The 27,945-nt window shown below is 44.3% G+C and overlaps 1 protein-coding gene across 2 annotated transcripts in view; it reads right to left on the bottom strand.

Moving 5' to 3' along the window:
- The window catches only part of GRIA1 (glutamate ionotropic receptor AMPA type subunit 1), a 63,688-nt gene extending 39,705 nt beyond the window's left edge, over positions 1-23,983 (bottom strand). For both annotated transcript variants that reach the window (XM_066329207.1, XM_066329206.1), the window contains exons 1-5: positions 23,749-23,983; positions 22,196-22,380; positions 17,760-17,813; positions 5,690-5,851; positions 2,256-2,423 (exon numbers count right to left, since the gene is read on the bottom strand). In XM_066329207.1, the coding sequence (XP_066185304.1) occupies positions 2,256-2,423; positions 5,690-5,851; positions 17,760-17,813; positions 22,196-22,380; positions 23,749-23,923 (744 nt within the window). In that variant the 5' untranslated portion in view covers positions 23,924-23,983. The remainder of the gene's footprint in view (positions 1-2,255; positions 2,424-5,689; positions 5,852-17,759; positions 17,814-22,195; positions 22,381-23,748) is intronic.
- Between the last annotated feature and the right edge of the window lie 3,962 nt (positions 23,984-27,945).

The following is a 27,945-nucleotide window of genomic DNA, read 5'->3' as shown; positions in this document are numbered from 1 at the left end:
AGGGGATCAGCTTTCTGCTTATTAGACGTGCTGACCACATAACAGTAAAAAAAAGTATTTGTTTTAAATTATCATAACCTTTTCAAAGCGCAATTGAAACCCTAGTGCAATGGTTTGGAGCAATATTTTGTGTGCGTTTTCCTGCAAAAAAAGAAAAAAGGCAATTATCTTTAATAAAAACATACATTCTCCTGAAACATGCCAGATTTCTGGTTTTAAAAAAAATGAAGAATGCTTCATATTTCTTTTCATCTTTTCTCCTGCTCTCTATGAATTCTTGTTAGGAGGTTGTGGTGAGGTGGGGGTCAGTCTATTCCCCCAGACAGGACAAGAGGAAATGGCCTCAACTTGTGTCAGGAGAGGTTTAGATTGGACACGAGGAAAAATTTCTTCTCCAAAAGGGTTGTCAAGCATTGGAATGGGCAGCCCAGGGAGGGAAGTGGTGGAGTCATCATTTCTGGAGGGATTTAAAGGATGTGTGGATGTGGCAATGCTGGGGACATGGTTTGGTGGTTTAGAGAATTTGGGATAATGTTTGGACTCAGTGATCTTAGATCTTCCAACCTCAATATTTTTTTATGTTTCTGTGGTTCCTTCCTACGTTAAACAGGAATAAGGCAACTTGGAAGCTTATTCCAGATGTTAGAGTAGAAGCAAGTAGAGAAACATTTTGCCTTTAAAAAGCTTATCAAATTCTAGGCATTGACAAATGGGAGAAATGAAGAAAAAGCACACTGTGAACAGCTGTAAGAATTGCCTTAATTGTGAGTCTTTACAGAAAGGATAACTCAAACCCTCAATCTTATTATAAGTTATTCTATTTCCATCTGCCTCTTTCTTGCTGCATTACTAACTACTGGAAGATTATCAAATTCATAGTTAAATTTTTTGCTAGGAGGCTTCTTGCCCTGCCTGTTTCAGTCTTTTATTTTGACCATCACAACTGAACTGGGCAAGCTTTTTAAAAATTATTATTTTTCATATGTAAAGAAGCAATTTTTGAAAATGGGTCTTTGTGATCTTCAACAAAAGTAAATCCAGCTGAAAAATTAAGACTTTTGAAATTATTTACTGAAGATATAAGGAAACTTCAGAGGATATTTTCCAACACACACACAAAATTGTATTTTCTAGCTGTCTAATTTTGATATCTTATTTTCATAAATTCAATAAAGAAAAATGCTGGAGCAGCTATTGCTCATCAGAAGACTTCCAAGTATTTCATGTTTATTAGGTAACCTATCTCCCTAATGCATCAGGGAGGCTGATTTTATTATAAGGGCTTGGAGAAGCTGTGACAGTGATTTGCCCAAGGTCATGCAGAAAGTCAGTGACAGGGTTGGGAACAAATTGAATCCAAGCAATAAAATCAAATCAGATGCAAGATTTGGTTTTAAAGGAATTGTTGTTTACCAGTAAGCCAAAACCAAATCAAAACAAAATACTTAAGGAACTTTACATATGATACAAATTAACCAAATAAATGTTATTTTTCTTGCCTTCTTCACAGTTAGGGAAAGAAGATGGATAAGCTATATTTGGATAACACTGAACTAGCAATATTTGCAAGGAATCCATCTATTTCTGTCAAGAAAAGAAAAAAAAGTGCTAGAAGTAAATGTCAGACTTGAAATTTAATGAAATTTTAAACTATTCTACCTTGGTAAGTCTTCGATAAGAGTGAATTATTTTTCTCTCTTACTGTAAGTTTCACATTGTATTTTTGTTTATTCAAAAATCTAAATTTTATGCAGGAGGAAAAAAAAAAAAAGAAAGACAATCAGATTTGAGGAATAAACTATCTAAATGGCTCCTCTTAAGACTTTTATGAGTCCTCACAGCGTGAAACAAGCTATAATCTGCACTTTGAGAACATTTTGGTGACAGCCAACACATAAGGGAGAATTCGCATGCATTCATTAGCAGGCTGGAACCGAAGCTGAGTTCACAGAGAGTCAAATAATCCGCAGAAAATAAGGTCTGAGCAGCTCTGTGTCTTAGGGAGGGGATGAAGATAGGAACCCTTGATTTTATGGGATAATATTTCAGCTTTAGAACAACAACAGGAGTTAGGAGAGGCAAGGACACGTCAGACGGGGCCAGGAAAAGCAGTATTCTGGATTCACCCCTGAGCTTTTTCAGGAGGATCAGAGCTCCTCCTCATCCCGGTGGTTTTTCACGCCGCTGCCCACCCGTCCTCCCCAGCCTCGGGCCGTGCTCCTGGCACACACACAGCCCCCAGGTGGGGTGCCCACCTGCTGCAGGGCTCTCTGGATGTCGATGCCCTGTCCCCAGGGCACGGCGGGGTTGGCCAGGCAGTCGCCGGCGTTGCCGCGGCGGGAGATGTCGATGCGCTGCCGCCGAAGGTTCTGGAAGGCCTCGGCCATCACCCGCACCCCGTCGTACGTCAGCGCCGACGTGTACTGCAGAGAGAAAAGGGGTAGGTTGTGGGTTTGATGCCTTGGGTGGCTGGCCTGAAACAGGGGCTGGACAGAGCTAGAGAATAAAGAAGTGTTGGGGAAGATGAATCAGGGAAACCTTATAAATATGATTGCTTAGCAAAAGATTCTGAAAATATGAAACCTATAATTGGGATAGAAATGAAAGCTGACTTTGAGTTGTAGGATACTGGGTCTCAGTTACTATATAACTTGAAAACAACAGCCTAGCTAGCTGAAGGAGAATCCCTTTTGATTGAACAACACCTTTCTGCTGGCTAAGGGATCCAAAGGTCAATGTAGCAAAACAGAAGTTCAAAGAGTAGTTATTAGAGTTTAAAATATAACACAGTGTGGTAATGTAGTAGTTCTTATAGGCTGTATGGAGATTCTACAGGATTTTGTGTCTTGTGTTAGTTGGTCACTGTAAATTAGAATATTCATCATAAAAGGAAATATAATATATTGTAACAAAGACCTCTCTCTTAGCTCTTAACTCTTACTCTTACCTCTCCTCTTAACTCTTACCCTTCCTCTTCCCCCTACTCTTACACTCTTCCCCCTGCCCTTTGCTCTCTCGCTCCCTTCTCTCTCAGCTCTCATCCTGCTGTTCTCTCTCCCTCTCTCTTTGGGACTTCCCTCCAGCCCAGGCTGGTGGCTGAAGGCAAGGTCCTTTTACCCACGACCCTTGCAATATACCCACATGTTCTAGAATATCTCAGGTCAGCAGAATTCCTTGTCCCAGCCATCCGTAGATTTGCCTACAAAGAAGGTATTTATTGAAAGGCCTTAAGGATCCACCTTGGGCCAGAGAGGAGCCTGACCAAGGCTGCACCCAGGGTCCACTATGAATAGTCATACACAAAATTCCCAACCTGCCATGAGATCTCACATCTTTATCAGTTTTGGTCCATTTGCATACTGGGGTTTAATTGTCCAGTTACAGCTTCAGGTTATGAGGTGTCATCCTTCTTGTTCCTCCCTTCAGTCCACCGTTGTTTATGCTTGTGGGCCTGAAAGGTGTCCTTGGTTCTCAGCAGAAAAGGATTTGTTTTGTCTGCCTACTCTGTGAAGAGAGCTGACTGGCCCTTAATATGAGGCTCAGAACTACATCCCTAGGCAGCACAGAATCTGCAAATATGAAAGCTAAAGCTTAAGGCATCAGTTTCCCACAAGGAAGAGGAAAACCCTGGAATAATTCCATGGGAAACCCTGTTTTAATTGCAACAAGCAAAAAGCTTACTCACATGCTCCCTCAGTTCAAGCATGCAAATCATTACTAGAAGGTTCCTTGTTCTTTCTGTTACCATAGGTTTATTTTTGGTCCAGAAATTTTAATATTGCTTATTGTTCTCCCCTATTGAAACCTTCTCTCAGACCCTGCCTTAACTCCCCTCCCACACCAGGATGTATAAATACCTTTGTCTGACCCTGGCCTGGGGCTTTTTGGCACCTTGGGACTTCCCTTCAGCCAAGTCTGGTGGCTGAAGGCAAGGCCCTTTTACTGCCTCGTTCTTCTTTGGTCTTATACAACATACACCTTATGGTTTGTTGTTTTCGTATTATTAAAATTCCTTTTCGGACAGCTGGATCAAGGCTGCCTCTCTCTATCAAGTCACCTTTGGGGCAAAGACCTGAAGAAACTCAAAGGGTCTCCAATAAAGGATCCTCCAGGCTCAGACCCCTGAGAGTTTCAAATGTAACTCAGGGTAATTTTTCAGGTGACTTGTTCTGATACCATTTGGATTTTGCCTTTTGTTTTTTCTTTTATATGTTCCCCTACAGAGTTACACATACACATACATTTGTAACTCTGTAGCCTATTATATTAGTGGCTAATTTTCCTAGTAATATTCCACAGCCTTTCCCCGGGCAAAAGACCTCCGACAAATTCCAGAGCTCCAAACTCTGAGAAGTACAAAACCCCTCTTGCTGTCTTGGTTCTTCCTGGGAAACAATGTTGAGAGCCTCTCTTCAAGATGCATTTCTGGGAACCAAGGCTGAGAACAACTCTTCCAGATACTTTTCATGAACAGAGCACAACTAGTGCTGAGAGAAGGGCTCCAAAAAGGAAACTTGAGCTGAGAAGAAATTACATCGCTACTTGTCCTCCTAATTGGTGCTTTTTATCAATTTTGTTAATTTTCTAAAACGTATAAAAATGTACCCATCCCTGTGGGGTTAGGCTTTTGGGGACCTTTCCATAATTTCCCCTGAAAGCCTTCAAATAAAAATCCGCTCTTGTATTACCTCCTTACTAAAAGTATCTTGAGTTTCATTTCCAGGTTGAAAAAAAGGCAACACTCTCCTCACCTCATGTCTGTGAAGTTCAACAGCATCTTGCTCCTTGTAATCTCCACTGCCCTGTTGACTCCTAACAGTTGGTTTTGACTTTCACAGCTAGGAAGTGAAGGAGAAGCTCCTGATTTCACTCCCTGAAGAAGACTCAGCCCTTAAAGTATTTCACCAGTTACCTAAGCATTTGTGTTTAATTAGAAGCATTGACCTGAACTTTAAAGGAACATATTATACTGTGTAAATGTTAGCTACGTGAAATCAAGAAACAAGGGATTTCTTCTGGTGACAGATGGAGACCAGAAAATTCCATCTCAATCGGCAAAAATTGTGCAAAACATGAGTTTATTTAAGCAAAAATTGGTACAGAAAGCAGTGTAAAATTCTTGGCAAGAACCATTAGTGTTAACTCTTTTTTCTATGATCACCTGATTTAGTTGTTCTCAACTTGTCACAGATATAGTCATTTTCAAATATTAAACAGAAAAAAACAATCTCTCCCTCCACTCATCCCTCAACAGCTTCAGGGCCTTCTGTGTCAGGAATTAAAATACTTTTTCCCTATGTTTTACACACTGATTTGAAATGCTCAAAAAGAACATCTGGAAAGGCTTTATTATCACTGGATATCTTGTAAACAAGTCAAAGGTTAAAGACTTAATGAGGCTTTTTGTTTTTTATGTACTGAACATTATGAGATATTTAATTCTTAGCTTTGAGGGGGTGAAAACTGGGAGACTGAGTGAATACATTAAATTGTGTATTTCTTAGGAGGCATTAACTGCAGCCTAGTAAAATTCAGACCGTGTTAAGGCAAATGGAACAGATCATGTTCATAATTACACTGAAAGTTTCTCAAGTGAGAATAAAGAGCCATGTGTGATTACAAAGAGGTGAGCATAACTTGAACTGAGCCAGATGGAACCAAATGAAATGCACTTTTTTATACCACTTGCCTTTGGCCTCTTCCAGTCCACACGTGGATGCTCTCTGGCATCATTATTCCTCCACTGTTGCATGATCCTGGCAGGAACAGTATCTGTGTAATTCACCAGCTGGAAGCCTGTGACATTGGCTCCACTCTCCCTGAATTTGGTCAGGTCAATGTCCATGAATCCCTGGTACAGGAGAGAAACAGGAGAAGCTCATCAGAGGAAGACATATTTAGTTGGGAAAGAAGAATCCTGCCTATGTATGAATATGGTAGACAGCTCAGGAGAAATATCTTCCCTCTGGAGGGAAATGTCCGACTCAGGAGAGGCACCAACTCCCCAACAATGGTGTGAACTTGCTTTTCTCATAGGTTCTGAGCTGGTCATATTCTGCAGTTACTACTCAGGGACACAAATAATCATACTAACAACAGGTCACTTGCAAGAAAGCTAGCAGAGTAATGGAAAGAATGTCTCCTGATTAATACTGGGTGAAATGAACAAAATTTGTAAAATATATTAAAAAGTATTTGTCAACCAGCTCTAAATTTTATACAGAATTGTTCACCCAGCCCGAACTTTCATGGACTCAGTCACAACTGGATAGGCTACTTCTTTTCAAATCACAGTTCATAGGGAAAACCAAATTCTGAACAGTGGATTTCAGCAGATCAGGAAGGAACCGGTTGGTCAGTTTCTTAAAGAAGTATTACTATTAGAAAAGCCAGTTTATAGAATTTGCTCATTTGGGAAAAAAGAAGGTGCTTTTCTAGACTTTAGATTACTAATGAAATACATTTCTTTCATTTCCTTATTGTTCTTTTCTCCTTCTGTCTCTCTGCATGTGAAGAACACGAGTGCAAATACACATGTATTGATCAGGGTGGCACTGCACAATTAGTCACCCCCTTGAGTCAGAGGTGAAAAATTAATTAGAGACACACTACAATACGGAGGAAGGGGTAATTTCTTGGCATCCCAGCTTTGATCCCAAATCTGCAGCTGTGCAGAGCTGTTTGCTGTGGCTCCTTGCAGAGGTGCTTGGATAGGGGCTGAGCTCTGGTGCTTTTTTCTTTAGGAACACAAGCACCAGAGATGTACTCAATTATTGGCACTGGCACCATCAGGAACATTAATGCATGAAGGGAGATGGAAGAGATGTCACAATGCCATTTGAGCAGCAGAAGAGCTGATTTGAGCTCTGCCTTCCCCCTGCCCTGCTGCTGAGTGTTCTCTGCAGGCTCCTCCTCAGCCTGCCCCTGGCTTTCTCTCCCTTGTTCTCAGACACACCACAATGGTGTGAGCTAAAAAAGCCAAGTTGCATCATTTTCAGGAAAACACCAACCGGGTTCCCAAAACGATGCTCTCTGTTCACAGGCTGAGGGAGCTAATTAGCTGATCAACTTCCGAAGTCAGGATCGAGCCATTAAATGGAAACTGTTTTGGGAATAGACCCTGCCAGGAAAAGACTAAATTGCCCTCTCACAAAAGTGTCAGACTGAGGGAGTCGTAAGTGACTCAAAAATGACTTTAAAGGCTTTCACACTTTTTCTTCCAGCATTTTGTAGGCAATTTGGCATCCACTTACAAGACTGAGGATCGGATACTGGTGTACAGATGCTCTAAATAGATGGCTTGTTTTGCTTCAAAGTACCGTGATTTAGGTTAAAAGAAAAAAAGTGGTATTTTGTGTGTACGTACTCCTCAGAGTGCTGGTTAAACCCACATCAATCTTGTTGGTAATTGCTGGCGTAGGGGTTCCAGAAAGCCTGAGCTGTGATTAATGAATAGGAAATGCAGCAGGATAATTGTCCCTGACATCTTAATGCATTTCAGGCCAAGTGGGTTTTGACACGTAGAGCTCCTAAGGTTCAGTAAGAGGGACCTCACAGGTTGCCAACTGGTTATTCATGGCTAGGACCAAATTACAGTGACATTTTGCTCCTGGGAGGTACTCAGGGGAAAAGGATCTGTCAAAAGAAACTATCGCAGAGGAACTTGAAGTTTGTGCAACCAGCTCCTCTTTGGGAGACCTACAAAGGCATGAAGAAAAGTCCAAGTTCACTGCAGAGTGTGAATAAGATGACTGGTGTGTTAAGCCCCCTGAGAATTCAGATTTAAATAGGAGAAGTAAAAAAATAAAAGTTATGACAGCAGTGATGAGACAGCAGTGGTTGAAACCACGCTATTTCACTATTTTCCCCAAACAAAACCATTCTGAAACTGAAGCAAATATTCAACAACATTCAGTGGGATTCATCTTGGATAGAATTTTAAAGTAATCTGAATTGATGACAAGAATTATTTCTTCCTGAAGATTGTGCTAATTTTTCCCCACTGATTTTTGGCATCATTCAAGTTCTTTAAAAAGTGTGGAGACCTCAGAAGGTTTTCTAATCATTTAAGGCAGTTGGGACCGTAGAGGACATCATTAACCTTGAAGACATCTTTACATTTTGGCTGCTATCAACGGCTGAAATAATTGTTTTCACCTGTTATCCCTCCTTCACATGCCCCAGCACAAGGACATTATAGGAAATGCTCATAATGAGAAAGGAATTTTAATCACCACACTGAAATCTGCTAAGAGCAGTTCTGGGGAACATGAGAGCCAATGAACAGGGAAATCTAGAGGTCAAGTATTTTAGAAAATAATTCTCAGAGCAGGTGAATTCTTGCTAGCAAACATATAAACAAAAAGCCATCAAAGTTATGCAGACTGGGTTTTGAAAATGCTTCTATTGACAGAGTGGTACCAGGAATTCAATATACTCATCCATCCTTCTGGAATATCAGTCAGTGCTTGGAGGAAACAGGAGAACAGGAGAATTACAATGTTTGCAACTAAAGAAATCACCAATCATCTGTCACTTTGTACTAACTATAGATACATATTTAAAAAAAAAAAAAGACATCTTTTATTTAGTTTTCAATTGGCTTTATGGGAAACAGAAAATAAATTCTTAAAACTAGGCTAAGGAAAATCCGTAGCCCATGACTGAGGGGCAGCAGCTGTGCTTTTGAAGTAATATGGTTAGCATCAACCTGTGTGGGAAAGAACCAGCCCAGAAATGATTCCCTCTGTCATCCAATCAAGCACAGCAAGAAGTGAACAGTTCTGGAAGGATGCACTCTGTGTGGTCCCATGGAGCGATCAAAGAGTTTTGAAAGGGATTCTAAAATCTGCCAGGGATACTGGGAAAAACCCCACTTAACAGCCATGGCTGGAGCACACTTCTGTGAAATGAGCTGAGCCCCTGGAATCTGGGTGTGTGTGACTTGCTTCAAGCCCTTGACATCTGAAGCGTTTGGGATGTGTCTGTGGGACATGCAGGTATCAGACTTCACCTCTCTGCACAGCACTGAAATCCCCCAGGGAGGAAGAGGAGGAATACAGGAACTCACACGCCAGACCCCAGGAAAAGCAGGCACAGAGGGAGCACGGAGCAGCAGGAGCAGTGCCCAGGATAGAGGTGCTCCAGGGGAGACAACATTCCTGTAGGCACAGCTATCCCTGGGAACCATCAAACCATCCCATCAGCCACCCCATGGCAGGATCAGCTGTCCCTTTGATTTAAATTCACTTCACAAAACCACAGCAGCAAACCAGAGAACGTGGTCTCCTGCCTTGCACATGCCTGGAAAACGCCTGGCTCTCTCCAAATGCCACGGAATGAGCAGGCTGACAATAAACCACAAAAATCTGGTCCCTCCAAGCTGATGGGCTGAGGCAGCTCCCTCCTCCAGCCTGCTCTGACTCACAGCATCTGCATCACACTGCTCCAGCAGCAGCCAGGCTGGGTTCAAAGGAGGGAACTTGCTCTTTAGCCCATACCACGGGCTCCTCTCTGCATTAATGAACCTCACAGAGCAATTATGTGCAGGGAGCTGCTGTGAGGAAATAATATGGGCAGCTATTACAGACCTTTGTGGCTTCAGATAGAAAACAGTACTGGGAAGGGGGTTATCCTCACTGTGCTTTCCTTGATGCATCTGTTCTTTATGCTGTTCTTAAACTGAAAGCAGTTTTCAGCCAAAGGTTGTTTTACTGTCCCATTCTCTGCCTTAGTTGCTGGGAGAGGTGTCAGCAAGTGACACATTTATATTCCTCTCCACTGCTTGTGGGCTCAATCATCAAAGGAAATGCATAATGCAGGAAGACTGATGACTTGAAATGGGCCTCATGAATCCATCTTGATTAAGTGGTCCACGAAGGATCTGCCTTGAAAAGAAAGTCCCTCCAGAAATGAACCAGCTCCTAATTTATACCCTGGACACTATGAGGAGCCAGAACACTGAGTGGGCAGTGCAGGCAGCTGTCAGTGTAGGGAAAACCTCATCCCTTTGTGCATGACCCTCCTCAAATCTGGAGCATCACTGACTTCCCCACATCTCTCCTTTCACCCTCATATTTCACTGTCCTAAACCTCTGTCTCCTCACACGGCTGACCCTTGGTGGCACAGCTGCTTGTGGGACACCATCCCAGCCCATGGGAATGCACCCACATCTCCAGATTCTCTTTGTTTTTCACTGAGCTCACATTAATTGCTGGCCCTTTCCCTGCAGGTGCCTTCTGTGATGCCTTTGAAGCTGCAGAAGCACTGGCTGAGCTCTGGGCTGCAGCTCAGCAGCTCAAAAACCACCCCGCAGCCCAGCTGAAAACCTCCCTGCCTGTGCTCCAAGCCTCCTCTCTTCCTGGGACAAAGGGCATTAAAAAGTCTCCTTGAAGACAGACACATTCCTGAGAAACAGTGCTGTTTTCTCTCCTCCTGCTGCATCTTCTGAACTCTCCAGTTCTCCCCCTGAGACTGGTAAACTCAGCTTTGAATGAGGAGAGGGAAAAAACACCCTTTTCTCTTGAATTGCCAGGAGAAGGCTTGTTGGCTGAAGCTAACAGAGCCCCCTCATCCCAGAGAGGAGTATTAGATTTTTTTAAATCTCTTTCTGTCTGGGATGAAGAGACTAGAGTCTGCTTTCTCTTTTCTTTAATAGGTTGCACACTGAAATATTCCTTTTCAAGCCAAAAGCATTTAAACAATTCACCCTGAGCTTGGGTGGATGCCACAGGAGCCTGTGGCAGCATCAGGAAACTGGCCCAGTCTGTTTAAATGCATGACTTGCAGACTACTTCCTTCTAGCAGATTTTACGATTAGAAGAAACTTTGCAAAACATAATTTCTGCTTCTGAATGGCTGTAGATCAGCTGAGTGAATACAAAGTGGCTCCTGTCATTCCAAGGTACACCAGTGACTTACTGCAGGGAGCAAGAAATTGAGCGTTTCCAGACAGAGCATCTCTAATACACCAAATTATCTTCAAGCTTAAGTTCTCCAGTGAAGCATCGTTCCTCACTCCCATCACTTTGTATTAACAAGGAGGGTGTGTCAAAAAAGAGCCCATCTGCTCCAGCCTCCTTCCAGTGTGCCTTCCAGTGGGAGAGGGCCTCTTCTCCTCTGCAGAGTTATTAATGTGTCAAATCCCATTGAGGCAGCAAAACGTGTGAGTCCTCACTGTGACTTAGAATAAGTGAAGAAAGTGAAAAGAAAGACAGGAGAGGGGGGCACTGTCAGACAGCTTCCCAACCCTGCAGCTTGGTGAGAGTGTTTTGTCCTGTCTATAGACACAAAACAAACCAAGTCAGGGGAAAAATCCAGATTTTAAGCACAAGGGGTTAGAGATGAACAGCAACTTTTCCTTGGTGCAGACCTGCAGATTTGCTTTGTGATGTTATTTGCCCAATCCTGCAGCTGCAGCACATTGTGGATATTAATGACCATACACATCTTGTCAGAAGGCTCAGTCCAGGCAGGGGAAGGGATGTTCTAGGTGGATGTTTGTGCATTAGAGAGCTTTCAGGGCATAAACTGATTTAAAGGTTGGGGAAATGTGCCGTGCAGCAGCAGATGCCATGAATTCAATCAAAGGTATGATTAAGGGATGACCTGATCACAGTTTACAAGGACCAAAACATCAGTAATGGAATATTTTGTCTAGCAAACAGAAGCATAAATCTGGTTGAGGAAGCCTAAGCTAAGCATGTTCTGACTAGAAAAGAGTGCAAATGAAGTCACCATGAGGCAGACACTATGGATTTACACATCACCACTTGCCAGTTGAGCTGGGGTAATGGATTAGGAGACTGCAAATGGCTGAGAAAACCTGTTAGTTTAACACCATTTTGCTGAAATTTAAGCAAACACATTTTCCCTTCCAATAGCTGTAATATAAGCTGTCAGTTACTCACCTGATGCTCTGATTTTTTTAAACCACAGTAAGTCACTCATGTTTTTTCCCTCATTAACTACTGCAAAAATCCTCCCAAGGTTGCTGTTCATATTCTCCTGTGTGGGCAATTTTTGTATCAAACCAGATAATTTTCTTATACATGAGACACTCGAGTTTAAGTAAAATTTAATTCAAGGCACTGCTGTGTCTTTTACTATCAGTAATTCAGATGAGATAATGTTATATAGGGTTCTTCTGCTTGATAATTTTTAAGTCAGGACAGAAAAGCTGTTTGGAAGTGAAACGCAGAATTTTCACTGAGATATTTTGTTGTCTTTCTCCGCACAGAAAATTAATTTGTCTCATGAGCCTACTTGCACCAACCTCTCAGGAAGGAGAAAGGTCTAACAGGCATAACTTTAGAACCCTAGAAGTAACTTAGTACATCTTTTTCCAGTAGAATAATAGAATTTTTGCAAGACCAGGCATCTTGAGACTTTGCCAGGATGAGAAGGAGATGCTGTACACATCCTTTTGTATATATACTCCACCAAGCCAGAGTTTCAAATCAGAGAGCCATGCACACCTGAGCACTGCTGGCCTTGTTTGTGCCACCAGCCGGCAGCACTTCAGGGGGCAGGAGACAGCACTGAGAACTGAGGGGGACTCAGATGAACAGCAGATTTCAAGCTGATAGGAGACAGAAATACAACATTTTAGGCAAGCACGGAATGGAACCATCAACACACGGCAGAGGTCACACTGTGCTGAGGCAGTGCCAGGGGTGTCACTGTGCTGGGGCAGGTACAGACCTTCCTTGGGTACCACAGACCCTCCTCACACAGCCACAGCACGTGCTGCAGGTGTGGGTGTCCTGCACTGCCCCAGGGAGCTGCTCTCTGCCTGTGGATGGCAAGTTTGGGAGGGCTCCTCTCCACTCTGCACCCAGTGTGGGTCTCACATTGCTGACTCCCAGCCCTGGTGGTGCAGAAGCTCTTCCTTCTGTTTTTTGGGTGCAAAAAAAATCAAAGCTGCCCATCCAATCCACAGGCAAACTGAATAAACCCGGCACATCTGGCCTGACTCCTGCTGGAGCCACTCTGCTGACAAAGCTGCTGTGCTGGGGAAATGATGATGCCAAAGGACTTTTGCTTGTTTTCTTCTATATCTTCTCTGTATTCTTTACAGATGTATTGGTAGCTCTTGCCTATTGTATCCATGGCTAGTTTTCCCAGTACCTTCCCCTACCTTTTCCCTAGGCAGAAAGACAAAACACATTCCCAAGGGCTCAATCCTATCTTGGCTCTTTCTGGGAAGCAAGGCTGAAAGACAGCTCTTCAAGTCACATTTTCATAAACAAAGGTTAGTTTCCATCTGAGGGGAGAGAATTTAAAGACAGTTGAACTGGGGGAAATTGCATCACCTCTTGTGCTCTTAATTGGTGATTTTTATCAATTATGCTGAATTGCTAAAGTTATAACACTGTCTTCACTCCGTAGGTTGGTGGGCATTTTGTGGACATTTTCCCCAGAGGCCTCCAATAAAGACCAACCTTTGTATTACCTCCTATACTAATATTTTCTCAAAAGTGTGTTGTTTTATTTCTAGGTTCCTTAAGGCATCACTGGTGACCTTCACCAGCACCAAAACTGCCAGCAAAGAGAAACTGCCCTAACTCAGTGCTGACACAGGCTGATGTAGAATGGCACAGGAAAAACTCCTTACCTTCACTAATCAACACTTTTTTTATCTTTACTTTTCCCTGTTTCCCCTGCCATCAGCAATCTTGTACACTTTTCTATTCATCTAAAAAAAAAAAAAAAAAAAAAAAAAAAAAAAAAAAAAAAAAAAAAAAGAGCATTTCCTAAAAGAACAACTTGGACTAATGCACCAGGAAAGAAAAAAGAGGCTAAAACACTCTATGTGGCAGCTGTGTTTCATACTTTTCTTTTAAAAACAGGTCACACAAATGTCACTTATTTAATGACAAGGAATTTTCTCTGCCCAAGAGAGCTGATGCTCTCCCACTACTGACAGTAGTCAGCTCACATCCATGGCGTAGGACAAACAGATACACAAAGCCAAGGTTATGGGCAAAAAGCCTGAACATCAAAAGAAGGAATCCCAGAAGTTTCTAAGCTTGTTCCTCTGATAGTATTGACTGTGCTTTCTTTTTTTTCCCTTTGTGGTTGCTAGAACTGATGATCTCAAAGGCTGAGAACAAAGCTTAGAAAAATAAAACTCACAAAAACAAACACTTCTTAAAGTTGCCAAATCTCTTTGAATTCCAGAGGGAATGAGAGAGAGAAGGATATGACTGCAAACCCCCAGTGCCAGTGCACCTGACAAATATCCAGGTTAGCTCTGGTAAAAGCTAACTGGGGTAACTCTGATGGATACTGGTTAAAGACCATGATTTCATCAGTTTGCAAAAGCCATGAACAGTACCAAATTTGACTTGAGGAGAGGCAGGGATGCTCACAAAACCCCTTGCCCTGGCAGGGATGTTGCAGTCAGACCTTCATGGGACAGGCAGGGCTGGGGAGACAAGACAAGCAGGGATAGCAGGTTCAGAGAAGGATGATTGCTCGTAGCCTGAGGTGCAGAATGGTTTCATTTTGTTTGTGAACACAGAAATATTATTGTCTCACCTTGGCAACAGCAATTTCACTGAAAAAGAAAGCTGTTCCTGCTAGGAAATACCAGCTTTCACTTGCTGCTGTCAAATCCTGCTCAGCACTTTACTACAGCTCACCCAGAGCAACTGCTGGGCAAACACACAGCAAGGTTAATGCAAGGCAGTGACTTTCCTCATGGATTTGCTGTGGCCAGACAGGGAATTCCTCCATTCCAAAATGTGCCTATGGATGATTTTTTTTAGGCTTTATTCAGCCTTGCCTTGCAAACTGGTTTTGCATTCCTGATGGAATACCAGTTTGAAGCTGCTGAAACTGAGCAGTGGTGTGCTGCTGCTTGGACTTTTTGGCTGTGAATAACTCTGAACAAGCATATAGATAAAAAATGGAATTTAAGTGGGGTTATCTTCAGGGATTGAAGACACAGACTTTGCCAGCAAAGCAAAGCCAGTTCATTACGCTATGTTACTAGTATTTATAGTAGTATTTATAGTAGTATTTATAGGTCACTACATTTGTACAAAATTTTCAACACTGACCCCTTTGTCTCCATCCCCTTTAGAAACACAATCTTCTGATAATTCTTCTTATGCTAGTAATGTCCTTTGTTATCTCTTTCATCAAACTGGTGAGCATCAGAGGGTCAGAGTGACCAGATATGATGCCTTCACTTCTGTTCTTGCCTTAAGTTTATTTCTCTCTCGGCTTCCACTGTACCAGGGCCAGAAAGTCCAATTGAGCTTCTGTATCTCTCTGATATTCCACAGTTATTCAGAAATTTTTCCCAGTATTTTCTTCCGATGTGTCATTTCCTTAACTGTGTCCCCATTTTTCCATACCCAAGTAAGTCAGGCAAAAGGCAGACACTGAAAATTCCTCCCCTTGCTCCAGCTAGTGCAGGAAAATCGGTGGCTGTGAACCAGCTGAGGATTCCCCTGACCTGATCTTCACACAGGGTGAGAGTCTTAAACTCGGGGCTGCCTCAGCCAGCCCCGGGCACAAAATAGAACTCATTTGGAAACCCAACACTTCCAGGTTTTAGCTCCTAATTTATTCTCTGACAACTCAGTGCTCCAGAATGAGCCAGTTCCCCAGAGCAGGGCTGTTTTCCAGGCACGCGGGAGCGCACGAGGGTACGTGTGTGTGTGTGTGTGTGTGTGGGCAACACAGCCCTGTCATCCTAGGACATGTCTACAGGGGGAAATGGGGGGTGTTTAAGGTCTACCACTATGAGTGTGAGTCAGGGGAATAAATTACAGCACGCTACACCCTCTGAAGGCTCTAATCCAGCGATGAGATGTCCTCAGAAGAGGGTGAAACTACTGTGATCTCTTGGATCAGAGTATTTGTACCAGGGTTTAACCCTGCCAGATGCAAGCTTCTGACAATCTCTTATAAAATCCCCGGCCAGCCCCACAGAAGGAAGCTTGCTGTCCTTCCTTGCTGCCCTGTGGTCTCAGAAACATGGGATCTTCAGGACCTTTTTGTCATTCTCTTTGCTAAACCCATTATCCAGTAGCTCTCACGTGGGTGCAGTGCATTACAGGAACTGATTTGGCTTCTAGTATCTAAACCTGCCCACGTTGTTCTGCCCTGGAAAGGACCTTCTTAACCTTGAGGGGTTCCAGGATAATTTTAAAAATAGTTTTCCCATGTTGTCTGACTATCCCTTACTCTTTTTTCTTTCTTTAAATATTCCCTTCTCTGACTTTTGGCCCTTGTGTGATGCTGGCTTTTAAGGAGGAGGAAAGACCAAAGGTAAATCTTGAATTCCTTCCACTCTGCTCCTTCCTGGAATCCAAGCTGCTTGGGAAGCACACCAGTGAATTCTGGTGGTCCTATCAGGCCCAAAGTCCCCTCCACTGGGCTGCAGTGGGAGGCAGAATGTCCCTGCAGAGGGGCTGGAGAAATGAAAAGCCTTTTGCTCCAAGTTAATTATTTATAACCCATGTTGGCTGAGTATGCAACCTCTTCCAGCCAGCTCTGTCCTCTCAGCATTTGTGCAAAGGTTGAGAAAACACATTAAAGATGGGACAAGTGTACTTAGGGTGAAGGTGGGGGAGTGTGCTATCCTAAGACAGAGGGAAATGTCCTTCAAATGTCCTACCCTGAGTGTTAGTTCAGTTCACCTCCTGCCTTTCATGCATTTTTCCTTATGCAACTGTGCAGAGGGAAGAGGTGATGTTCTCATTCAGCCTTCCAAGTGGGTGTATTTAAAATTGCACAGACATGCTCACTCCAGTGACTCCAGCTCACTTTCCTGCTTAACTTTAATGAAGAGACTTTCATAAACATCCAGGACCTGGGTTAAGACAAATAATAACTGTTTTTATTTTTAAATCAGCAACTGAAGTTGCTGGCTGCTGTATGGTTTTGCATGTCTCCCCCTGCACAAGGTAACATTTTTATCTCTGTAATTACACGGTAGGCAGCCAGCACAGGGTGCAGGGTCAGTACAGGGCACTGCAGGGTAATGATGTGGCCATTTTTGCCTGGTAAATTACAGAGTTCTCTTGGGACTGAGAAAAGGAGAAGGGCAGCAACTGCTTGACTAATTGGTAGTTTAAAGTTTAATTACCCCAGGGCTGACGTGCTGCCTCCCAGATGCTGAAAGAACCAGTCCAGAGCCTGCACATGGCTCACCCCACAGGGACACAGGAGTCCCAGGAGGAGCAGCCTCGGCTCCAGACTGCCAACAGCAGCCCAGCCTCTACTGTGCATCCTCCAGGGTGGATGGACACATTTGGGGAGAAGAGGGTAGGAGCTCTACTGTGGAAAACCTCCATTTCTCTCTCTTACCTCTCCCCTAATCTCCCTAGGCAAAGAAATTTTCCATCCTCCTGTGAGACTTGCTCCAGAAAGACGGTCCTGCCACTGCCCAATGCTGCTCTGTCCCTGCATTAAAGGGAGAATCCTTCCCTTACAGAAATCTTTGCATTCAATTCTTTCCCTAGAGCCATGACAGTCAGATTTCATTCAGCACCAAGGGAGAAGTGATTAAATGACTTTGGTCTGTATCTGTCATCCAGCCAAGGTCAAACCACCACAAAATCCCAGCACACTTGGAGACACCCTGCAGAGAGAAAACTCCACAAGGAGAACACAGCAAAAGGCTTTGGTATTTTTTTTTTTACCTAAAAAGTAGATGAGAAAAAAGGTGTACAGCTCTGTAATTATAGTGCTTTACAAAGCTGTGAGATAGGGAAAAAACCCACCAATTGGGGTAACTCACCATATTTGCCAGAATGTAGTGGTACCCATTCCCATTTTTTTCAAGCTTGATGATCTGCAAGATAAAAAATAAGGATAATTAGCAGAGATAACTAAGAAAGAACTTCAGTTAAGGGCCCTTTCTCACTCTTATTTCTCCTTCCTGATACTATTCAGCTGTAAGCAGGAAGACATAGCAAAAGAGAAGTTCACAATCTTATTAGAGGATGGTCAGAGCTTTCACACATGATATCTGAGCAGCAAATCTGAAATTAGACAGGAAAGATCCCCAAGAAAATTGTACAGGCAGGGAGAGAAAACAACCAAACCAACCTGTTTCCTGCAGGCTCAGGGGAGAAAAAAAAAAAAAAAGCCTTAACAAGATTTGTATTTCAGACACAAAAGGAACAAATGGGGAGCTGGAGTCCGTGTGTCCTATGAATGCAAATGAAATATTAAGCAAGACTAGAGAACAATCTTGCACATCCTCTAAGCTACAGCCCCTGCTGCAAACACCTGCCTGGAGAGATGGCTGGAAGTTTAGGTCATGGGTAAGTTTTTCAGCTTTAGTGCACCAGTGTAGTTTACACTACATCTCCAGAGTGAAGCTGTTTGGGCAAGCCATGTGCTTTGCCTCTTACTCCTTTGTCCCTGACACTGCAGAGTCAGGTTTTTATTTTCTTTTAGCAACAAAATTGCTTACCAATCTGTAACAACTGAGTTTTTCTATGCTAGCTGGAAATGTTTCCTTTTTTTTTTTTTTTTTTCCTTTTCCACCTGTTGCAGCTTTGCCTGTGACTGGGAGAACAGAGGCACTGATGAGATGAGCTCTGTCTTTTTTTCCCTTGATTTAAAAAGAGTACAGAAAGAATACACCTAAAAAGTCTATTATTCTTGCTGACTCCATTTTTTCATTGAAATTCCCCTCTATTGATTTCCAGCAGCACTGTTGAATTCTTACTAGTTTACTGGAGTCAGATGCCATCTGCATTTGAGCCACTCTACATACAGAAAGAAGAAAGGGGAAAGAAAAGGCCCAAAGCAACATGCCCTCAAAGATTGTACAAACACAAGATTTGCCAGTTTCTGGGAGAACTGTGCTGTTTCCATTAGGTTTCTTGGCTGGCAACTCAACCTCTTATTTTCCTTTGTCGTATGAATTGATCCTGAATTGCTACCTGCATTGCCAACACAGAGGCAAAATCTGCACAAACTGCATAGAAGACAGAAAGATCCTCACAGCCAGAATGATCCTAAAACCACTGCTGTGTCAGATTCAACCAGAAATCAGTCCACCCAGGACTTGTCTATGATACCAGGCTGGCAGCAGGTACTTGAGAAGTGTCAGATGAGGGCAGAGACTGATCCTCCCCATGGGGCAGCACTCCCAGATTATCATGAGCAGTCATTTAGGGATTTCCAAATGGATTATAAATGAGCTGACACTTGCTCTGTGCAACTGGTTCGTCTGCCTTAGCCCTTCTCTGATGAAGTGCTCTTGTATGCATAATAAAACTCATCTGGTTCTCAGCATTAACGTGGGGGTGGCAATTAACTCCAATGAAGGCTTCATTTAGAAGCAGTTCCTTACACAGCTAATGCCAGCTCCACCAGCTTCCCTGCACAGGATCCCTCCGTGTGGCTTCTGCTGAGGTGTCTGGAGCTCTCAAAAACCCCCTCTGTCTACCTAAAGCTATGAAAATATAAACCTCATTATGGGTGGTTTTCTGAGTATCTTCTTCTGCCAGATCTAAGAAGCAAAGCCAGACCAAACCTGGTCCTTTCCATCCATCAGCTGAGACTGACCTTTGCAGTAAGTCCCAGACCTCGGAGGAGGAAGGAGAATCTCTGGTGCACTGGGATGTCTAAGAATTATGATCCAATTCCCCTTTTCTCCAGTGTCAACACTAGCTGGCATTGGCTGCTTCGGCCCCAAGTCTCCTTTGTTATTTTATGAGGTGTCAGAGCCGATGAACCGGAGAGGGCTGCCATCCAGCTCTCCCTGAGCTGTTAATCTTACAGCCCATCCACCTGAATTATGAAGCTCGTTTCCTGTGTTTTACACAGTTATTTGTGATCTTAATTTATTTTAAAATGCTTGCTCAGTCCTAATGTGTCCGGACAGCAGTAGCAAGCTGAGGTTATAACAGCATTTATCACTCCTCCTGACTGTGGTGAGAGGCTGTGCTGGGCTGCATGCTGATTGCTCACTTGGGCCACCTAGGTTTCATTACCCACTTCTTAATGGGCAAGTTTGACATCTATTAGAGAGAAATCCTCTCCGAGTGAAACACTGGCAGAGGAGAAATTCCAGTTACTCATTTTAATGAGAGATGAGGAAGAAACAATAGAGGGCTTTGATGGAACACAACCCACCGAGTACTTATCCCATTAAGGCTACACAGCACAACCCCACGGCAACCTGCCCTGAGCCAAGGCCTGGCTCACAAATGACAGCTACCTCAGCAAAGATAAATCAAACCCTTGAGACACGACACAGAGAAATCTCCCAGAGAGAAATCAGGTAATTTTTAACACACAGAGCACTGGCTCCTCCACAGCTGGAGTCACTGGTGTTATTTGTGGTTTGTGTACGGAGGAGAAATGAAAAGCAGCAGCGTGTGTGTGAGAGGCATGGGTACTGGACAGCTCTCCTGCTCACCATGGAGCACAAATCACAAATCCACTGCTGTGACAGACAGAGACAGGCCTGTCAGGGAAGAAGATAAATGCACTGAAATGTCCCCTAGAGGCTGAGGCAGCTCTTGGAATACCTCAGACAGTCAGAGGGACAGGGCAAAGAGTACAGTGACATTCCCACCGAGGCTGCTGGTGTGATGAGCTGAGAGCCCAGCCAGAAGCCCAAGTTAGAGCCCAAGTTGCAGTCCCAGCTGAATTTCACATGATAATGAGCTGAACACTATCTTTGAATCCCTCCAGTTATCTGTACACTATGAAAAAGCTGGCATCACTCTCTCACACTGGGACAACTACCTCTGCTCTCAGAAATCCTGGTGGACTTGCAACAAGAATGTAAAAAAGGATGGAAATGGACTACACAGGTTTGAAAAAGCTGTTCACAGCCCTATCCCTCACTGGAGTGTTACCTCCCAGGCACAAATGTCTGCTGGAATTGCTCTGTAATTTTTGTAGTAAAACACAGCTTTGTACCTCTTCTCCCTGGGAACTGATATTTTTATAGCATTGCAAAACAAATAATCACAGTATCTGGATTTTTAGTGTTCTTACAAATAGATTTTCCTATATCTATGTTTAACTCTTGCTCCAGCTATGTGAAGAAATTTGAAAGAAAGACTTCTTTTCCTGCCCATATAGAGACGATTTGATTATACTTGACTATACAACTTAACATTCTATTAGACAAACCAGGCTTAGAAACCAGACACTATTAATCCTAGAAATTTGATATACTCTAAAGAAAAGCCAAATTCATTGCCTAGGTCTTCTCCAAAATTTTGTTCAACTGCAGCTGCTCCATAGCCAGAGAGAAGATTTTATCCTGTGGAATAACCTGTTTTCTCTTTCATGAATGTGACCTTTGCTTTGAGGTTACAACCTGCTCTCTGCTTTGTTATTGCACGTCACAGAGGAGCACCCAGGGACATCCAGCAGGGATGGATTGTGCTCCTCACTGAGCTGTGCATCTGGTGAAATGTCAGTCCCTGTCCCAGACAGGGAGCAGCTGAAGTGTGAGATGGACGACAGGTACCTTAGAAAAGGAGATGTGTGAAGCAGGAGGTAAGAATGAGCTGATAATGAGAAGTAAAGCAGTGGAAATTGGCCTGCAGGGCCCTTTTCAAACCCTTCCGGTGGTGGGCAAGGACTTGGCTGTAGGTGTGAGAGGGAAAGGTCTTGCGTCTGGATTTGAAGTGTGAACTCAACTCGCCCCTGGGCTTGTATTTGCCTCCTGTCCACAGAAATCCATATTCAGGACAGATGTACCACCATCCTTCTGTCCTGGTGGCACAGATGTGAGAATTTGGTGCAGCACATGGAGACTGGAGGACCAGGAATCTGGCAGTGCCAATTCACACCTCCACCTTAACTGGAAAACTGGAGAAAGACTCAGCAGAATCAGGAGGTGCCACATCTTGCGCACACTGCCTGGAGGAATTAGCACAAAGCAAACTCACTGGGGAGCAAGGGGGGTGTAAAGGGCTCAGCAAAGGAGTCAGACAAGGAGGGAACATGGAGCAGTGGAGCTCACTCAGTATGGATTCATAAGAGTCTGCACTGCTCCTGTAGCTTGACTGTTCCCACAGTAACACAACAGAGAAATTCCTGCAGGCCTGGCAGATACAAGGCACACACTCCAATTCCAATGAGAGCCACAAGGAGATAAAAATCAGGCAAGAATGGGGAGAACTTCTGCAGGGAGAAACAACCCTTCCCAGCCTAAGAGCAGGACCCCTCCCAGAAGGCCCACACCAGCACAACCTTGTTCAGGATGATGTTCAGCCTCTCAGATTCGCAGTCCACCACCACCAGCCTTTCCTTCTTCTTCTCCAGCTCCTGGAAGAGCACTCTGTAGCCCTCTTCTGTTGTTGTCAGGATGTTGACAGCTGTCACCTGCCAGTTCTTCTCAGCTGCAGTGTCCAGCACTTTCTGCAGGACTGACAACCCTGGGGTGGGAAGAGAAGGGGGAGAGCCAGGTTTTAGTTGTGCAATGGCATCTTTCCACCCTCCTGACAGCCTGTGTAGCTGCCTCATGCCAGGCTGGAGACGGAGTCATGAGAGTGCAGCAGAGCTACAGAGAGCAGTTAATAGTCTAGATCTGGCCCAAACTCAGTTGGGCTGGAATTTTTCCTGCTTTTTCTGTCCTGCTTTTTCTGTCCTAGCGCAGATGATTCCAGAACTGATTTTCCTTTGTTATCAGCAGATCAGTCTCGTTGATCAGGGCCTGCTGTGGGATTAAGACAAAAACTCTAATCCCCATCTTCCTGTCTGTAACTACCCAAATAACCCAAATAATGGTTTCTCTCAGCCAGTTTCCTTCTCATCTTTTATCTGCTTAGGCTATGTGCTCCTATGTGCTCCTGTGCACCCTCAGCAACCGCAGCACACAGTCACACTCAGCATCCTTGTCTCTTGTCGGCACCTCATTAGCAGACCATTCCTTTGAGAATTATGTTGCTTAAATTACACTCACAGTTCTCTAGAGGAGACGCACATGGCAATTCTCTGGAATCGTGCTGGACAACCCCAGACAACCCTGTGCTTGTGGAATATTCAGTGTGCCCATGCCTCATGACAACAGAAAGCAGGTGGGATGCTTTCATACCTTCTCCTTGTCTCTAAAGCCCATCCTGTCCCTTCAGGGGATAATCATAAATTCCAGGACAGAGATGTGAATCACCTTACCTCTGCCCTATCCAACACAAGTCTGCTTTGCTTGCAGCCTCCAAGCCTGGAGCTTAAAAGGCTTCTGAGAGCTGGGAAAACTGAACCATGGAGCGATGAGCTCTCTAGCTCTGTTTGCATTTTAGAAAGTTAGAGAACATCTTCCATTACCCCACAAAGGTTTTTGCTCTTCTATGTAGGAAACTGACATGCACCAACATGGGGAATTTGGAGTTTTCCAAGCTATCTGCCAGAGACACACATTTCACACCTGGCTGTTGGCTTAGCTGAGACCTGAGCGAATGTTCATGTTTATAAACTCGGGACTCAGTGTCCTCGAGTTTGACAGCTCAGCCTATTGAACAGAAACAATTTCCCCTTTTCAAATTCCAAACCATTTGCACACCAAGTATTTCCCTTGTGTTGATGGGGCTCAGATCTGACCCCATGAACACACACACACCCCGGGGTCAGTCTGATGCTTCATTTAGATCAGTGCCCACCTTCAGCAGAAAGGGATATTTAGAAGAGAAAAAGAGAACAGGGAAGGCATAGGTTGACCCAGAACCCACAACTTCTGGAGGTAAAACCTCCTTTTAGACCCCTGCCTTTAACTGCCTAGTGGCCCCTCGCTCAGAGCTGCGACTTACCCCGGTCAGCATCGTAGATGTAGACAAACTTCTGCCAGCTGTAGTGCTCGATGACGCTGATGAGGGCATCCTGCAGCTCTGGGCGGAGCTGGAGCACGAACTGGTTGGAGGTTTCCACGGGGAAGCTGGGGGTTATGAAGCAGACGTGGAGGGCCCCGCAGAAGGACGTGAGCATGTTCACCGTCCGCCGCTCGTAAAAGCCGAAGATGGCGTAGACGCCCTTGGAGAACTGGGAGCAGACTGCAGGGGCAGAGGGAGAGGTCGTGAGGGCAGGAAATCAGGGAGGTTTCTCAGCAATGTCACCTGAATGAACCTTTACCCTGAGATAAGCTGCAGGGTCTCTCTGGTCTAGGTGATTTTCCCCCAGGTGGGTGGGTTGGTGAAGGCAACCTGTGAAGAACAGGATTTTGTGGCCGTGGAGTGCCCTGCCCTTGGCCTCCACAGACTTGCTTTACTTTTAATAGTAAGAAATTACTCAAAAGAATGAAATCAATCCCCAGGGCTCTGCTGAAAATTTTGCTGCATTTAGGGTAAAATGGGAACTCCTCAGCAGAAAGAGGCTACTGCAGCCCTGGATGCATTTACTGAGCAGAAGAAAAGCCTTTGCACAGCAGCACAGCCCTTTGTGGCCAACAGCTCCAGAGGGAAACCATGGGTTTGACCTCTGGAGTTGAGGAGATCACTCTGAGAAGGCATCTCAGCAAAGGTTCACCAAGGTTGAATGCAGCCACAGCACAGCTCCAGGGGGATCTGTCCTGGGGCATGAGCTGCTGCCACTGAGTCAGAGCCTGTGACATCAGGAGCGTGTGGGTACTTGGGAACAAAACTTCAGCAATTTCTGGCTTCCTCACAAAGCCATGGAGACAGGCTGTGAGCTCAGTGAGGTATCTGCAGTGTCCAGGGAGGTGTCCACCAGGAGGGCTCTCTGGGTTCCCTCCAGGTGTCTGTCTGTCCTCAGCCCCTGGTGCTGTGCTGTGCAGGGATGGGTTGGAGCCCTTCTCCGGAGAGCACTTAATGAGATCGTGGGAGCTGCTGGGAAAATGCCTCAGGATCTCAGTGAGACAGAGAGAGTTCACACTTTGGGTTGTAAAACTTAGCCCCTGAGACAGTCAGACTCATTTAATATCACAACTGTTTATGGCACATCCCAAGTTACCATCAATAAATCTCCAAGCTGGAGGTGGTGGCAGTGACAGCACTTCTCCTGTGTCAGAGCTCTCGGCACTAGTGTCTCCTCCTCTTGTCACTCTGACTCTGAAGACCTTTGGCTGTGACATTTATTCTGGCTCAACACTTCACACAGCACTCGCCTGCTCTACCAGCACTGAGGAGTTGGATGTGACATTCTGGGGTCCCTCTGTGCTGCTCAGGAATCCCCTGACCTGATTTCTGCTGCTAACTGGCAGCGCCAAACCTTCTGCACGTGTGGCTGGAGACAGGCTCCTAAATATGAGTTTCTTACATCCTTAGCTGGGCTCCGTGTGAGCTCTCTCTCTCCAGCAGACACCCAAAGTCAATCCTGGCTGGCTTACAGCTATCCTGGAAAAGATTGTCTTGTTCCTCACTTCGGTGCCAGCACCAAACATTCAGAAGGAAAGAGCAAGAAATCCTATTTCCCACTGTGCAAAACAAGCCCCTGCTCCCATTTCACCCCCCAAAACGAAGCAGCCAGGCTTCGTGGTGGTGCTGAGAGCTGAGAAGGGAATCTCGTAACACTGAAGAAATTTTTTCCTTTGTCTTGGAGCTGAGCCCAGTTTTTGGGCATCCCAGTCCCGCAGTTTGTTCACAGGGTCACTCATCCTCTTTTCACTGATTAGCACCTGTGATCTCATTTTCCTCCCACAAGGGAATTTGCAGTTCTGCAGGGCAGGGACGCCTCAGAAAGCCTGAACTGAGACGGAAATAACCCCCCTCTTCTCTTTATTTTCTCAGCAGTGCCTCTCTTTGCAATCAGCAATTGTGTCTGTATCAGCTGGAGTCACTGCCCTCATCATGAGACTGACACATTGAGGAGGAAAAGCAGCAGATCCAGATGGAAACAGTCTGAGCATGGTTTCCATGTGACTGGAGCAGTGGGTCTAATGAGGGGTGCGAGGTGCCATATGTGAGAGATCAGAACGTGATCTCCGGAGAGCCGGGCTTCAGCCTCACTGAATGATTAAAGAGACATTTTCGGGACAGCTGAACAATCCAGCACAATTAATTATCCAGACAATAAACTTAGCTGGCTTGGTTTGTTTTGTTTTAGACAAGGCATGGCTTCTTTGATTTTCTTTTTCTATTCAAAAGGAATCTATCATTTTTCATATTTTTTTTTTTTTAACTCTGTGGCTCAGTCACGCTCAGGCATCCCTCCTACACTGTTCTGAGACATCATCAGTACCAGCATTTGAAACAGATTGTACCAAAGACAACTGGGAAAGTGAACATTCTTTATCATTAGTAAGTTTGGAAAGAACCCTCGCTTACTTTGTACTTGCAGGATTAGAGGGGCCATGAACAAGGCAGATAATATGAAAAAAGAAAAAAAAAAAAAGGCTTGCCAAGAGTTATCTCCCAAAGGAAAACAAACGCCTGTGTCAGTTAATCTGGAAAAATGAAGAGTGAGAGCTGTAGCCACCTTTCTGGGACTAAACTTGGCATAATGTAAAAAGCAGTGGTTTCAAAATTATGTAAATCTCAGGGCTTTTTTAAATTACAGAGGCTCCAAATGAATTTACACAGCAAAACTAAAAAGATATTACTTGCTTGTTATTCAATACACTAAGAGATTGATGGAACTTCTTTACATTTCCTTTAATCATTTTATGAAGCAAATTTGTTAATGATTCTGTTCTCATTTGATTGTTCTGCAACTTCCTAATAATCTACTACTAAGAATTGTAAACCTTAAGTAGAGGAAGCAAATTTAAGCTGTCCTTGTTTTTGTAGTGACTAGCAGTCACTAGCCTCTGACTGATGGATTTCTACAAAGATTAAGAAACATAAAAGGGATGAAGATTGTGCTGGAATGGAAGGTCCAAGGAGTTGAGCTCTTCTGGTCAAATGGCTGGTGATAACATCAGCCTTTCCAAGCCTTGTGCTGGCTCTCTGTGAGCAGCTGGCTGGCCCCAGCCCAGCTTGTCCTGCAGAGGAGAGCTGCAGTCAGCCTGGAGACCAGCTCCAGCAGCTGAATTTGGACAGTTCCACCTCAAGCTCACCCCTGCAGGCAGGAACCTGGGTAAAATCCAACAGCATAAATGTTTGCCTAACCCAGGATGTGGGCAGGAGTGAAGAGGGTTTGCTGGGATGCAAATGCACACATCTGTGGCTGTTTGCATGTGCTGTTGGTGGCCTCTGGGCTGCAGGGTGGGAAAGGACAGAGAATGTCACTTCTGGGCTGTACCTGTGCATGTATCCTACACTGAATTTGTAACTTATTACAGGAGAGTTTCCCTCTAAAGTAGCCCTGGGAGAATATAGTCCATAAGGATTGATAACCGTGGCAATTACTACCGTGTTCTCCCTGATCAGTCTTGTTTCTTGATCACTTTGGGATTTGTGGCTGAGGCATTCTCACTGTGTGCTGCCCCAGGACACCCCATATCCCTCCTTCTTCACACAGGATTTCTCCCTGACATCTCTAGTGCTGTCCAGCAAGGAAAATCAGGGAAAAGCAGAGGCATTAACAAAATTGTCACCTGGTTATACTGAAGAGACAATCCAGTGACAACCACCTGCTCTCTGCAGAGTGCCTGTTGCAGCCAGATGAGGAGAGAGCTCATCTGGCTGCTCTAAAAACTTTTCTAACTTGCAACAAAAATCAAAATAGTTTGTAAGTTAGTAAAAAAGTGACTGATGTGGTAGAACAAGCAAGGGAGGCTGCCCCTTTCCCCTTGTGGAATGGGAGCCATCAGGGAGCTGCTGTGTCCTTGAATTCAGATGAGGAAAAAGGCATCTCTGATTCACTCACTTGAAATCCACAGACTCCAGGATTTCTAGTCCTGCAGTATTTCTCAAAAGTTCTCTTTTCATATGGAAATATTCAAGGTAAAGAATGTACATCAGAGAGAAACACTGATTTTGCTGAAAGCACACACAGGAGAGGACACCTATTTGGGAGCTGAGGAGAGGCAGCTCTGGCCACCTTGGCAGATGCTTTCAAGAAAAAGAAAAATACATCAGTCAATACATCAACACTCACAACTTTAAACTGCA

The sequence above is a fragment of the Sylvia atricapilla genome, chromosome 14 (genome assembly GCF_009819655.1).
Source record: "Sylvia atricapilla isolate bSylAtr1 chromosome 14, bSylAtr1.pri, whole genome shotgun sequence".
In the NCBI taxonomy this organism is placed as follows: domain Eukaryota; kingdom Metazoa; phylum Chordata; class Aves; order Passeriformes; family Sylviidae; genus Sylvia; species Sylvia atricapilla.
This window is presented reverse-complemented; position numbering and strand designations above follow the sequence as displayed.